The sequence below is a fragment of the Lagopus muta genome, chromosome 5 (genome assembly GCF_023343835.1).
Source record: "Lagopus muta isolate bLagMut1 chromosome 5, bLagMut1 primary, whole genome shotgun sequence".
Lineage (NCBI taxonomy): Eukaryota > Metazoa > Chordata > Aves > Galliformes > Phasianidae > Lagopus > Lagopus muta.
Window position 1 is genome coordinate 4,795,831 of NC_064437.1, and position 14,409 is coordinate 4,810,239.

At 51.6% G+C, this 14,409-nt stretch overlaps 2 protein-coding genes across 8 annotated transcripts in view; one reads left to right on the forward strand and one right to left on the reverse strand.

The window, feature by feature from the left end:
- SSBP3 (single stranded DNA binding protein 3) overlaps positions 1-5,290 on the forward strand; it is a 49,799-nt gene extending 44,509 nt beyond the window's left edge. For 4 of the 7 annotated variants that reach the window (XM_048944732.1, XM_048944734.1, XM_048944735.1 and 1 more), the window contains 9 exons: positions 1,818-1,906; positions 2,042-2,090; positions 2,236-2,271; positions 2,487-2,541; positions 3,074-3,144; positions 3,728-3,806; positions 3,933-3,961; positions 4,071-4,172; positions 4,812-5,290. In XM_048944732.1, the coding sequence (XP_048800689.1) occupies positions 1,818-1,906; positions 2,042-2,090; positions 2,236-2,271; positions 2,487-2,541; positions 3,074-3,144; positions 3,728-3,806; positions 3,933-3,961; positions 4,071-4,172; positions 4,812-4,841 (540 nt within the window). In that variant the 3' untranslated portion in view covers positions 4,842-5,290. The remainder of the gene's footprint in view (positions 1-1,817; positions 1,907-2,041; positions 2,091-2,235; positions 2,272-2,486; positions 2,542-3,073; positions 3,145-3,727; positions 3,807-3,932; positions 3,962-4,070; positions 4,173-4,811) is intronic. The other 3 variants (XM_048944733.1, XM_048944737.1, XM_048944739.1) reach the window with 1 other exon arrangement.
- A 4,526-nt stretch (positions 5,291-9,816) lies between these two features.
- MRPL37 (mitochondrial ribosomal protein L37) lies at positions 9,817-14,399 on the reverse strand. The gene is made up of 7 exons (XM_048946670.1): positions 13,997-14,399; positions 13,053-13,236; positions 12,476-12,591; positions 11,787-11,972; positions 11,395-11,552; positions 10,654-10,857; positions 9,817-10,040 (listed from the first exon to the last, which is right to left on the reverse strand). The coding sequence occupies exons 1-7, from the start codon at positions 14,376-14,378 to the stop codon at positions 9,963-9,965; spliced, it is 1,308 nt and encodes a 435-aa protein (XP_048802627.1). The 5' UTR covers positions 14,379-14,399; the 3' UTR covers positions 9,817-9,962.
- Between the last annotated feature and the right edge of the window lie 10 nt (positions 14,400-14,409).

Below are 14,409 nucleotides of genomic sequence, written 5' to 3' on the forward strand. Positions count from 1 at the left end.
GCAATATTGCCCGTGCTGTGTTAGCACTGCCGTGGCTGAGGATGCAGGACCTGCTGCTGCACCTGCAGTGCTCCTTTTGTGAGGGATTGCAAAAAAGTTTTGTAAATGGCATTTGCCAGCACGGCCAGCGCCAAGGAAAGCATTGAGCTGCTCGCTTCCCACTTGCTGAGATTGCTGCAAAGCCTGGCAGCGCTGCGTGGGCTGGCGGCAGGTCTGAGAGCCGGGAGGAGCTGTGAAATTCTCAGAGCTTTATTTTTTACTCTGCCGCTCCCTGTGTACGTACATGAGGGAGAGCTTTGCAGAAGCGTGCCCTTCCCTTTTGTGAAGATCAACAGTTGCCTTCCTGACCTGGTGCTCCTTCCCAAAGCTGGGAGCAGCCGTCAAAAATACTGACCCAAGATCAGAGCCCTTAGCTCCCCACTTGCCCAGCACTTCTCCTTGTTCTTGTTAAAGCATTGCACCAGAGCCTTCCTAAAATTTACTCCAAATGCCCAGAGAGCACCCAGCCGTGACATCCCAGTGTCCTGACAACTGCTAATTACTGACCAACTCTGAATCACCTCTTACAACCCAGCTCTACTGCTTTTCCCCTCAAGGATCCACACTTCTAACTCTGCATCACATAACTCAGTGCTTCTCTTAAAGTCTCTGCAGCTCGCTGGCTCAGTCAGTGCTTGCCCGGCACGCAGGTCGCTCAGCACAGCTGCGTTCCTCCCCACCCTCCTCCAGCATCTTTCAGATGGCTCCCTTTGCCTCCCTTTCAGCTCCAATTAAATACACTGAGGTTTTGTTTTTCTTTTTTTTAAACGAGAGGTTTGATACTGCAATTCAGTGCAAATGGCTGAAATTTGGATCAATTATGGCCTTGCTTGTAATTTGTTTGGGGAAACCCTTGTCTGCTTCCTCCAAACAAACTTCCAACAAAGCAGTGCATAAATCCAGGAAGTATGAACTTAAAATTTAGCTGTGAGTGCTTGGGGAGCTGTGCCCCTCTGCTGCTCTAAATAGCAGAAATGCTGCCAGAACTGATGCATCATGGCATGGTTGACCTGATGGGAGATGCACTGAGATTCATGGGTGTCAGTGGAGCTCTAGGGCTGCGGGCAGCCTGCTCCTGGGGGACACTGCGCCCCAGCAGCCAGCGGGCACTGCAGCTTCTGCCCACCATGATGCCTTCCTCCTCCTCCTCTTCCTCCTTTTCCTCTCCAGCTGCAGGCTGCAGGGCACAGGGACCACAGCATGCCATTTCCTCCCCTGCCTTGCTTAAGAAAGAAAAAAAAGACAAAAACTACAAAGCGGGCGTTTGGGAGCAGGCTTGCAGAGTGGGGGAAGGCAGCGGCTCTGCTCTTGCAGCGCGACCTAAATCAGGCTGTGCATCGCCCAGAGGGCAGCGAGCACAGCACAAATCCAGTGGAGCGCAGCATGCGGGGATTCCTCCTCCTGCAGCACTCTGGGCTGGGCCTTGTGCTGGGGCTGTTGTAACGAGATGAAGGCTTGGGGGGGACCCCGAGGGTTGGGGCTTGGGGTGGCCTGTGGCTATGGGGTGCCGGTGTGGCCATGGGTGCTGAGCAGCTCCTGGGGGATTTTGGCAGAGCCACGCGGCTGCAGAAAAACAAACCCCACTGCTCTGCCCTGCCCTGCTGGGAGCAGACGGCTTTGCATTACTGTGGTTTTGTTTTTTAAGTTGTTATTTTTTACCGTCGTCACCTAATTATCTTCAGCGTTCTTTTTTGCAAACTAACCCTCTTGTTTTTTTGTTTGTTTGTGTCTTTTTTCCCTTCTCTTTCCCTCTCCGGTTTCCCCTCTCGTTATGGTAGACTGATCCTTGGTTATCGTTGCAGAACTATGGCAGCGGCATGAGACCTCCGCCCAACTCCTTAGGCCCTGGCATGCCTGGAATTAACATGTAAGCTCCCTCAGCCCACACTGGACAAAAGTGTCCATGCACTTTCAGGACCTGGGGTGCTGCCCGGCTGCCCCGGGACGTGCAGAGTGATGGATAACAGCAGAACTTTATTTTTCTGTTTCATTTTGTCCTCAGGGGGCCGGGAGCTGGCAGACCATGGCCCAACCCCAGCAGTGCTAACTCTGTGAGTATGCTCTGTCCTTGTGTTTAAGGCACAACGGCTGCTTGGGGGGCATCCCTAACGTGGGACACACAGCCTAGGTGTCTGTGGGGCTTGGGGATGCTTTCCCCGGCCCTGGTTGCTGAAATCTGCTCTTCTTTCCATGTAGATCCCATACTCTTCTTCATCGCCTGGTACATATGTGGTGAGTCCTCCCAGCTCTGTTCAGGCACGGGTGAAAGTAGGGCCTGTGGGGTTGGCTTCGGGGCTGGGAGGGCATTGGGAAATGAGGGGCAGCGGGGATATTCCACAGCATTCCCCACACTCAGCGCTGCTGGGGTCCAACCAGCTGGCTTTGGAGCTGCGCTCTGGGCTGCGTCGGGGCAGCGGCGTGGCTCACCCAGCTCTGTCTCTCCACAGGGTCCTCCTGGTGGCGGCGGCCCTCCAGGGACACCCATCATGCCCAGCCCCGCAGGTAGGAGCCCACACCGCTCCCCAGGGCCGGCCCTGCTCCCCCCGTGGGGCTTTGGGGGAAGCGCGGTGCCACAGCTGCAGGGGAGGAGCTGCGGCGCGGCTGCGGCTGCTCCTTCTCCTCCTGCATTTTGATGAGGAACCCTGACCTACATTTCTGGCTGGGTCCTAACAAAACTCGCCGACCTCACAGCCAGGCCCCTTCCTCCCGGCCCCGTATTGTGGAATAATCCATATGTGTTCATGGATTCGAGGTTTCGTGGTGTAGGGTGCGTGGTGCACGTTATCTCTCTGCACATCCCCCGACAAGCGAGCCCCGTGCTTCCCAGTTAGAAGTTGAATTATTTTTTCACAGTTGAATTTCTGTGATTAAAAACTTTGTGGATCTTCATTAAATACAAATTAGCCAGAAAATGGTGGTACTTAGAGGGAATTTTAGGTGATAAAATACAAAAGAATGAGTTCAAGTGGCATGAGTTTGTTTTAATTAAGAAATGAATTAATCACCAGACTTACTGGGCTTCACTGTTCCACAGATTCAACAAATTCAAGTGACAACATCTACACAATGATTAATCCAGTACCGCCCGCAGGCAGTCGATCGAATGTAAGTCTGCTTTCTAATAATTTACATATCAGATACCATAACAAATCATAATTAACTTCATCAGTTGAGAGTAAAGCAGTTTAATTGATTTCAGCCATTTGTTACAAAACAGAAATAAAACAAACCATCAAAAAGTGATTAACTCTTCGGCGACTTTGTTAATTTTTTATGCTCATCAAGAGGGCGGCGGTCCTGCTGCTCTGGTCAAGGCGGTGGCAAGCTGCTGGGTTTGGAGGGATTCAAGCATCAACTGCCTTAATTGCTTATATATATGGAGAGAGCCCTTGGTGCTGGTATGGCTTGCACACCTGGGTCTGGCCAGATGTTGTAGGGTGATGTGGAGGACCACAAGCCCATGGTGTCGGCACAGTCTCTGGGTTTGGCCAAATGCTATAGGTAGATGTGGATGAGTACAGCCCCCAGGAGTGTCCTGCAGCCTTCAGAGATGGACTCATCCATCTTATCCAGATACAGTCAGGCTGGGAGATGGGGCCCCGGCGCCACCACGGCCTGGGTGTTGCCTTTTGACTGACAGTGTTGCTACCTTTCGGCTGACGCGGTGTTGTTGCCTTCCCTTCCGCAGTTCCCGATGGGCCCTGGCTCCGACGGCCCCATGGGTGGCATGGGTGGCATGGAGCCCCATCACATGAATGGATCGTTAGGTGAGAGCCCTCCCCACGCCTCGGGGAGCCCCCGTGTGGCTGTCCTGCTGAGTGGGGTTTGTGGAGGGGAGCGGGGCTGTGGCTGCATCTTCAGTAAGGCTTTTCTTGTTTGTCCCCACCCTGCAGGGTCAGGAGACATAGATGGACTTCCAAAAGTAAGTGAGCTGCTGGGTGGCTGTGGGACCTCCCTTCCCTGGGGATGTGAGTGGGGCGGGCCGGGGTGCACGGGGACCCACTGACTGCTTACCCTGTGCTCTCGTGCAGAATTCTCCAAACAACATAAGTGGCATTAGCAATCCCCCGGGCACTCCAAGAGACGACGGGGAGCTGGGAGGCAACTTTCTCCATTCCTTCCAAAACGACAATGTGAGTCTGGGGGTGAGGATGGGTGCCCTCCATCCTTTCTGCTCTCCGTTTACCTGTTTACAAGCAGCTCTGAGACAGAAGGTGGAGGAGGAAGAGAGGTGTGGGGCAGACATGGGTGGAAGCGAGCTTGGCTTCTCCCAGGGCAGAGAGACGTGGGGAATGGAGGTGAGGAGGCTGTGGGAGAGGCTCCCATGGGATGGCAGCCAGCTGGGACATGCAGCTCCACTCCCACCTTCTCCACTCCCCACTGCTGTTGGGAATCGCTGGGGTTCCTCCAGAGTTACAGGAGGTGAGGGTGAGACCTGCAGCCTGCTCGCAGTGCTGGGCATGGGCACGGGCGCCTCGCCTGCTTTTACTATATTAGCATTACATACATGCATACAGCTTAATTGTTTTATTTGTTCAATTGCTTCTTACCCCATACGGCTGTGGTTATTTCCTCTCTGGAAAGGCAACTTGCAGAGCAGATTATATCCTGATAAAGGAGTCTCCACCATCCTCTCTCTGTCTGATTTATTCGCTCCCATTCCGTTGCCTTACAGTTTCCATGAGCCCCAGCCTCACTCTTCTGTCTCCTCTCCACTTGGAGCAGCGCGGTGCTCGGGGCTGGCGCTCACCAAGGCTTTGTCTCTCTTGCAGTATTCCCCCAGCATGACGATGAGTGTGTGATTTCCCTCCCCCTCCTCCTCTCCAGGATCAAGAGAGTCAGCTGCCGTTCGGAGGATCTCAAAGAATTATGCAAGAAGAAGCTAGGTGTATGGGCAGGGAGACGCGTGGCGGGGCCAGCACCCCAGGTTTAGTTTCATGCAATAAAAAGGCTGAACTTTTTATTCCATAAAACATGAAGGACAAAACTTAAAATATTTCAAGACATGATGACAAGATCCTTCTTTGTGCAGAAGGGTTTATATATGTACATGACACTTCTTTTTGGAAACAAATGGAAGCCTCTAGCACCCAACTCCGATCTCTTTGCTTTGTTCTTTTAAATAAAGACAGAAACAGAACCCCGTTGTATGTTTGTGCCGTGCGACACCAGGAAGCTAGTCTAGATATGAAATCTCATGTTGTCTCTGTTGTAGTCATTTTTTAAATAAACTGGACAGTTTACAATGGTGGTTTTCGTTTGGAAGGCCTGATTGGTTTTTGTTGGTTCTTTTTTTTTGCTTCGGTTCTGTTGGTTGGTTGTTTTTTTTTTTTCCTTTTTGTTTTGGGTTCTATTTGTGTTCATTCGCAGCACAACGCTTCCTCCTCCAGTAACAAGATGAAGAGACTCCACCACCTCGTGATAGAGGCGCTCACACGGGTGGCCCCCGTAGGATCACATCCTGGGTTCGCTGTGATCTCCCTCCCCGTGGCTGTGGCATGCACTGTGTTAGTCTGTCCCCCCCCCCGGAGTACGCCAAGAACTCTGTCCCTCCCTTCCTCGAGCTGGTTCGCCACCAACACCGATTTGACTTGTTAAATCCACCGAAAGAAAGGAGAACCAAAGGGCTGCTCCGCCCTGGGACTTTGAAGCTGTGATCTCAGCCAACCTCGGCTCTTTTGGGGCTTTTTTTTTGCTTTGTCTTTTTTGCTTTGTTATTCCTTTAAAGATGTGCTCTTGTCGGGGTTTCACTTCTCTGTGAGCTGGAACTGGATGGAGATCTTTTCTAAGCAGTGACTGTTGTTGCCATGTATCCTTGCTACTCTGTACTCTGTCATAAGGACGCAGCAGGAAGGGGCCCCGCGCTGGGAGGGGTGGGGGGCCGCTCGGCACCCCCTGCACTGCTCTTCGTTTTTCTCAATCTCCATTTCTGCTCCGTGTATATCATACTCTGTAAAATATTATCTCCCTGGATTGACCCTTGTGCGGATTATTGAAAGCATTGTATCTTGTTTCAGTGTTTTTTCTTACCTTGTAGTCTGGTTCTAAAATACCAAGAGGGGAAAAAAAAAAAAAAAAGAAAAAAAAAAAAAAAAGTAATTATTATACATTGTAGTTTGTGTACGATATTTGTTGATAATGTTTTATTAAAGGGATGTCTTTTTTCCGCACCCCTTCATTGAAATGTTTTTGGGAACATTTGGCTTGTTTTTATTATTCTGACTGCGAGACATGAGATGACGACAGAACTTTTTTTAGTGTGTAATACGAATTTTTTTAAATGTTTGCCTTCTTTTTCCTAGGCATTCATTGTGTTTTCCCTGTAGGGGTAGGGAGGGGCGGGCGGGGGCACTCATCCTTACAGTCAGCTTACTGCATTCAAGGTAACGCTAGGAACGACCCAATGAAGATCCATTGCGTCGCAGATACGCCCGTGGGCTCCGCAAGGGGTCCGTTTTTCTTTCTTTTTTTTTCCTGCTTTTCCATCTTTTTTTGTTTCTCTTTCTTTTTGTTCTGACGCGAGGAAATGAAAGGACCGGTTTTAATGTATTTTAAAAATGAATAGCTAAATTATTGTCTTCATTGGTATGGGATGGATTTTTTTGAATGAAACGGTTCTCTCCCTTCCCTCCCCCCCCCCCCCCCCCCACCCATGCTGTAATAAATATCAACATAAACATTTGAATCCAGTGCACAGCTGTTTGTTCATGGCGCGGGCTGTGGGTACGGCTGTGAGCTCTGCATGCAGGCTCTGACCCAGTGCAGTGCCGGGGCGCTGTGGGTTGGGGCTGCTGGAGGCCATCTTAGGCAGTGGTGAGGGTGATGTGTTGGCAGTGCCTGAGACAGGCTGCTTTTGTGCTGCTTTCCTGGATTTGTGGAGCATTTTGAAGCAAATTCAGCTTTTAGCCTGGGAAAGGCATAGAACGGTTGGGTTGCGAGGGATCCCAAAGCTCACCTCGCTCCGACCCCTGCTGCAGGCTGGCTGCAACACCAGGGCAGGTGTTGCAATGAAAGGCCACAACGAGGTCTCCCCGCAGTCTTCTCTGGGCTGAACTGGCCCAGCTCCCGCAGCCTTTCATTGTAGGAGAGGTGCTCCAGCCCTCTGAGCATCTTCGTGGCCCTCCTCTGGGCCTCTCCAACAGCCCCCCATCTTTCTGAGCTGGGGGCCCGCAGCCTGGGCACAGTACTGCGGATGGGGCCCTGTGCTGCAGGCACTAAGGGTGCTGATGGGCGCCTGATAGCTCCTCATGGCAGAGCCAGGCGGGGGGCTGGGGGTGCACAGAAGCACTTTCTGGGGCTAGAAAGGCAGATTTCTGCACTCTGTTCCTCAAGGCGTAGGGACCCTCGTGCTCACCAGTTCTTGGATTGTTTCTTTCAACACAGCTCTGAGAGCTGCCAAGCTCCTTCCCCAGCAGCCTCCCAAGCCCGGCCCCAGGGATAATTGTCTCCCACGTCGCTGCTCATTAAATTAAAGGAGGAGGTGAGCGAGCAGGGGCTCCAGCCAGGTACACAGTGTACTTGCTGGCTAACAGCCCCCGGATGTTGGGCCCATACTGGGTCTGAGCCAGGGGAAAGCAGTGCTGGAGAAACAGTCCTCATCTTCAGCAGCAGTGAGGGACTCGCACACTTGCCCTGAGTCCTGAGCGCCTGCTGCAGTGAGTGGAAGCAGCCTGTGCAGCTCTCAGAGGCAAGGGGGATCCCAGGAACAGCTCAGCAGGCTCACGGTGCTGGCGGCTGCTCCTAATGCAGGGAGCAGGAGCTCTTCTTGCAGCTCTCCCTGGCGGCACAGCCAACATGTTCTCCCACGTTCTGCTTCCCGACTGCCGTTCATGAAATGTTAATGTCTGCTTCTCGGGCCGTGCTGAGGTAATGCCCTTTAGCTGCTGATGAGCTTTTATGACTTATTGATGCCCGCCCAGATGTGCCTCTGTGCCCCATTCCCAGCTCCAGCTCGACTCCAGTGGAGGAAAGGGTGGCTCCACTGGATTGCATGCAGTGCGCCCACAGGACACCTGCAGTAGGGTTCAGCCATGCCAGGAGCCCAGCTCTGCCCACCCCAACCTCCCTGTGGGACCTCAGAGCTCACCCAGGACATGGGGCTGCTGCACCCCCAGCAACATGAGCAAGAACTGGGGCTGGCAGCTCACGTGGCTTCTGAGTGACCAAAGCTGGTACCTGAAGCGACCTCATTTCCCCACTGAGTGTCCAGTGTTTCACTGCCGCCATCATTTTTAAAATTGCCTTTGTTCTGCCCTCCTCCATCCCTTCCCATGCTTTGTCTCTAACTACTGGTGCAGGCAGGACTCCAGCCTCCCTGAAGCTGCCTTTACTAGCAGTGATTTCTTTGTGGAGCGGTAAAAGCAGCTGAAGGGACTTTGGCTCTTTCCCGTGCAGACCACCTCCACAAGCTGCCCCACCTACCAGGAGCACTCGAGGTGTTTCATCTCCCTCTTCATGCCCCCTCTTTACCACAACCAACCTTTTAACAGCTTCCTCAGCAGAGCTGTTCTGCTCAGGAATGCGAGCGCTGAGTGCAGGGCTGGCTGCTCAGCAGGGCTGCCTCCCTGTGCCGGGCGATGACCCATGACAGGAGGGGTGAGCAATGTCACTTCCAGCTGTTCTGCAGGGCCCCCATCACATAGCAGAGAGCCAACGAGCCTGAAGAGACAGAACCACCACCTGGAACAGCCTCTGCAAAGCTCAACTATCAAAAGATGTTCCTAAATAGCCGGGTGCAAATTACAGATTTAAACAGATGAGCTGAATTGAGCAGCCCTTTGAACAGACGGAATTAACATAATTTAGATCAACGCAACACTTACTGGATTATTTCTCTTTCAAGCATTTTCTCCTAACCATTGAGAGATTTATTAATTTAACTCACAGAAGACGCATCCCGATTCATTGAGCCCAACAGCTGATCTCCAGTTTGACGAGCAAGGATCTGTTTCCTGAAATCTGCAGAGTGGAGCTGTTTGATAGCCTGAGACTGGAGCACACAGCGGAGGTGCTCATCCAGATGGTCAGACGAGATCACAAAGCACAGACCAGTCTCCGACACGAGAGACTGACGTGATACGAATTTCTTGGGAATGTATGTGCTCCTCCACTCCTTAACATAAGCCAGGCTGTCCTACTCCTTCCCATGTGCTGAAGGGCAACAGTGCAGAACTGGAAAACATTTTACATGTGGTTGAAGCTAATTTAACCTTCATCTTACAAAAAAAACACATACTTAATCCCCCCGTTTTAAGAGAACATGCTTCCTGCTCAGCTAGCACAGTGTGGCAGGAAGAAATTCTTTGTGTTTCTAGCAGCCACTGCCAGTTACCAGGCACCAAAGTTTCATGCTACGCTCCACAGCGCTTTCCCCAAATGGATACTTCTCTTCATCAGTATTGGGAGGGGTAAAAGAACGGCAGTTCTGCAGGTTCAGCAAACCAGCCTCCCTGATTAAGTACTTTGGGAACTAAGAGCAGGGCAGCACAACACCCCAAAGCACCCAAAGCAAAGAAAAACCCACACAGAAGGAGAAGGGCATGACTCAGGCTCCCCTCTTCAAGCTCCTCAGGTACCTCCCATGTACACTGCACTCACAGGTACTCTGAAAATAGGTTAGGCTGTGCAAAAGCACACGGAGCACAGCAGCTGTGCAAAGGAACCGCGACAGGTTTATGTTCCTGCTAGGTAACCGTGAAAACATCCAGGAGGATGCACTTGATCACTCTGTAGCCTCACAGAGGTGAGCTCCTCAAATTAAACTTTCTTCAGGCACAATTTGGTTTAAAAAAAAATTTTACTTTCTGCAGCAATATAATTTATTTCTGCAAGTACATCAGTCCACCTTTCCTTCACTATGCGATGGTTCTGGCAAAGAGAAGCAGCAGGTACAGTTGGTGAAGGATTTTCATTTGAGCTGAATTTCACACAGTTCCATGCAGATACAGCGCCAGAAACTTCTTGAATGTTTCTGGCTGTAAGCCATATATTCCAGTGGGCTTCTGCAGAGAAAAGACACGGATGCTCAGTTTGCAGTGAAGTGATTAATGCAGACAAACAACAGCTTTAAACGCTCTTGAACAAGGCTTCAAAGGCGGTGCCTTCCAAACTGTGCTCCCCCTGCCCTCCCCAGGTGGCTCTGTGTGGAGGTACTCCCACTGCCATCAATCTCAGGCGGTGGGAACGCTTTGTCCATCCACCTGAGACGCCCTCCCCGTGTAACTGGGGCTGACAGCACGGTGCTCTGTTTACTCTGCAGTGAAGCTGACAGTTGCATGGAAGCTCTTCCTTCATCAGAGCATGAGTTGATTTCAAGCAAGTGTACTATGAGATGGTATATTACAGATGGGGATATCTTTATGTAGGAGTTCATATGAAGCTTGGCGTGCGGCTTGTATGCTATGCAGTACATCAGCAGTACAAATACTCCCTGGCAGTAACACCTGCTTCAGGCTCTCCTGTAAGAACGGCGCCAGTGCCAGCCTCAGTCCCCTCAGCTGCTTTAAAACCCACAGCACAGCTCCGTGCCACCTCCCAGACCTCTGGCACAGGTGAAAGTGCTGCCTAACCCTAACCCGCTCCCAGCCCAGGAGTGCTTTGCCCCCCCTCACTTACTGTAACAACTCTCTTCTTGACTTCTGGAACACACTGGGCACTTTCATACAGATTCTGATCGGAGTCAATCCAGACTAGATTCTTTATGCCATCGTTAGACACGAGGTCGGTTGTATTTAATTGGAACACCAAGAACTGGAAGAGCTGGCCATCTGTGCCAACGCTCTGCACCACTATTGGCTGCTCCAAAACCTGGGGATCATTCTAGGAAAGAAGGGAAGGAGAACGTTTAAAAAACCAGCTACCACAGAAATTGTACGTGTAGTTGCTGATTCCGCATATTCTACTTGGTTTAAAGCCAAGATTTTAATAAATGTATTGTTACCTTGCCCAGAAAATTACTCTAGTCAAACAAGTTTTGAATGTAGATTTGGTATTTTAATTAAAATTCCTCCCTCAGCCAGCAGTGAGGTATCAATTTGCATACTGAGATGTGGGAAGGGTTAGAGTTTTACAGTTAAACCTTCTCCCTGGCTCCTACCTATTACCACCTCAGTGCATGTCACATCATGAACGTGCTCACTGCTGAGATGGTGCTCTGGATCAGCAGATAGCAGCAGCCATACCTGAAGGTTAGACTAAGACCTCTGGAGTGGGAAGCTGTGATACAGTATCCTCAGTGCAGCTTTGAAAACTATTCCAACATGCTACAGCAAGGGAATTCCACAACCCTTCCTGCTGGCTGTGGTGCTAGGGAAAGAACAAAGGCCCAGCAAGACAGCGGCAGTCTCCAATACATACCCCATACAGCACCTTCGCCTTTGCCAGTGCGTTGCCAAAAGCAAACATCAGCATTTTAGCACGGAGCTGTTCTGGTCTGAACCTGTTAGGACGATTGTTGGCCGATTCCAGGAAATACAGAGTGTGAGGATGAGAGTACGGATAACCATCTTTGAAACCTAAACGGCAGATAACCACATCAGAAATCGCTCACTAAGAGACTACAGAGCCAATGTTTTCTCCCTTATCTTCAGGATCTGTTAAAGCAATTTGCCTGTTTTTTTTTCCTCCACAGTCCTACCACTGGAGTGCCTGCACTGCACACCCACTGCCCCACTCCCATCCTCCCCCTCCCCAGAGCTGTGAGGCAGAAAGGCATGGACTGCTAGCAAACTGCCACCTCCAACACTTGCCTGTGTCATTGAGCTCTTGGTATACATTCACCTCCTGAAGGTCAATTGTAGGAGAGATGGGATAGAAGGTCTCCAGAACATGGTCTTTTGTGGCCAGTATCTCTTCCTTGGAGGCTATCGGCGGTATTGGGGTCATAGAGTTCATAAGTATTCCATTCAGGCCACGGATCTGAAGGAGAGTGGATTCTGGGAAGGGAAATCAGACTATTCAAACATCACTAAAATAACATCAGGCAAAGGCTTACGTTTGCTTCCGGGCAACAGCACTTATGCAGCCCTTTGTTCTACAAGGCTCCTTCTGCCCCTCACCTCCAAACTGACGTTAAATAATAGCACAGCCGTAGGTTCTTTTTCTAAAGCAGCAATGTTGATTACTGGTGTTCGCTTGTTAACTAAGCACATTTAGAAAGATCACTATGCAGATTTGGATGCCAAAAATAAGCAACCAGTTAAGACACTTGGTTCTCTTCTCCCACCACCTTGTTGGTATTGCCCAACACCTCAATAATCTCCTCAGGGCAGGGACCCTGCCAACAATCAAGGCTGACTATCCACGCAGTGCTACTGAATCAAGAACTGGTTCTAGAAATTGTTCTGGTCTTTCTAAGTCTTAAGCTTTTGAATGCCTTTGTTAGCCCTCTCACGATAAGGAAAAGAGCCAACTGCTTTCAAGCACAGCAGCAACCAACCTCTTTCCCACGTAGCTGCAATCCGGTAGTTTCGAGCCAGCATTCTTCTAGCCAGGGAAGGATACTTCATTGACATTGACCGGCACAAGTGTATCAAGTCTTCAAACAATACAGGGCTTTAGAGTTAGGGGGAAAAAAAAATGGTCACATGAAGTAAATATGCTGTGCTAATGGCAGGCGGATGCTTCTGGGATATGAAAGCTATAAAACATTACTGCTAACACAGATCTCAAATTAATACCCAGCAAACCAGCCCTGTTCCAAGCTGGCAGAGGTAATGCTTAGCATTACTTATTTTGAAAACTGACGCTGTGCATCAGCTAAAACTTGATCTTAAGCAGAACGCAGTCCTTGGCCTAAAAGAAGCTTCAATATGGAGTATGTGTAACATTGTGTAACTACTGCCAACCTCCAGAACTGCACTGTTTTGCTCTGTTTACAAGGTGACAAAGGCTCTGACAGTTTTGCACCACGGCTCTCTCTATGGCAGCTCTATGTGTGAGTTTTCCTTGTAGTGTTACACTCTCTGGTTCCCACTGATGAACGGCTTTACACCGAAACCTGAGTGAACACTTACCAATATTTTTCTCTTCTGGGAGCAACTTCTGTGGTCTCCCAGAGCCGTGCATGTGCAATTGCACGGTGCACAGCCTCTTCCTGCTCCTGGAGCTGATATGCTGGGTTCTCGGCGATGCTGAGCACCGCTGCAGGCAAGCCTTGCACCAGCTTTGTCTTGGTGAGCCACTGCGCCTGCCGAACCCCTCGAAACAAAAGTAAAAACACACACAGGTGTGAATTTTCTTCAGGCTGGATATTAGGAAAAAAATCTTATCAGAACGAGTGGAGAGGTACTGGTACAGGCTGGGAAAGCTATGGAGTCACCATCCCAGAGGTGTTTAAGAAAAGGGCAGCTGTTGCACTTAGGGACATGGTCAGTGGGCATGGTGCAGTGGACTTGGTGATCTTAATGAGTCTACGAACGAAGCCACCAGGCAGGCTGGCAATGGGTGCGTGCAGTGCAGCAGGCTGACGAATGGAATCATTCACGGAATCATAAAATTGCTTGAGTTGGAAAGGACCCTTAAAGGCCATCTGGTCCCACTCCCTGCACTGAACAGGGACACCCACAGCTCCATCAGATGCTGACCGCCCCATCCAGCCTGACCTTGGGTGTCACCAGGGATGGCGCATCTCTCTCATTTTAGTTTGAAACCATTTCCCCTCATCCCATCACAGCGGAACCCACTCAATAGTCTGTCCCCTTCCTTCTCACAGCCCCCCTTGAAGCACTGACAGGCTGCCCTCGGGTCTCCCCGGAGCTCTCTCATCTCCAGGCAGCACACCCACAGCTCTCGGCCAGAAAAGTGGTGTTGTTCCGGGGGCCATTTTGGTGGCCGCACTCCAACAGATCAGCGGCCCTTATCCGTGTCCCTCCTGCCCTAAGGGCCGCACCCCGGACGCAGCGCTCCAGACGCGCCGTCCCCGCATCGAGGGCGCCCCGGGCTCCGCACAGCGCGGTACCTTCCAGCATGCGGACCCGCTGGTGGCAGATGAAGCAGCTGCGCTCCTTGCGCAGCGGCATGTCCTCGTAGCGCGGCCCTGGGCTGTGCCACGGGTCCCTCCAGCCGCGGTCCCAGGGCGGGAAGCGCGGCCGGGCCAGGCCGGGCACGAAGTACTGCCGGCCCGCGTACGTGATGCTGTCCAGCTCCACCTGCTCGCGCACCGGCCGCCGCTCCACCACCTGGGCCAGCTGGTCCGGCGGCGGCCCGCGGGTGGTCCAGGGCGTGCGGGGCAGCGGGCCGCGAGGACGGGGCGGCCCAGGGCGGGTGAGGATGCCGCGGCTGTGGGCCGCCGCCCGCCTCAGCACCGCAGGCCTCGCCGCTACGGCTCCCACCGCCGCCATCTTGCCGCGGGCCGGCGGGCCGGCAGTAGGG

Excerpts from the sequence above, each read along its gene's own strand:
- MRPL37 (XM_048946670.1), bottom strand. The coding sequence starts at position 14,378 with ATGGCGGCGGTGGGAGCCGTAGCGGCGAGGCCTGCGGTGCTGAGGCGG. Across the intron at positions 11,553-11,786 it reads CCAAGAGCTCAATGACACAG|GTTTCAAAGATGGTTATCCG; the intron begins GCAAGTGTTGGA and ends TCTGCCGTTTAG. Across the intron at positions 10,858-11,394 it reads AGGCGAAGGTGCTGTATGGG|AATGATCCCCAGGTTTTGGA; the intron begins GTATGTATTGGA and ends CTTCTTTCCTAG.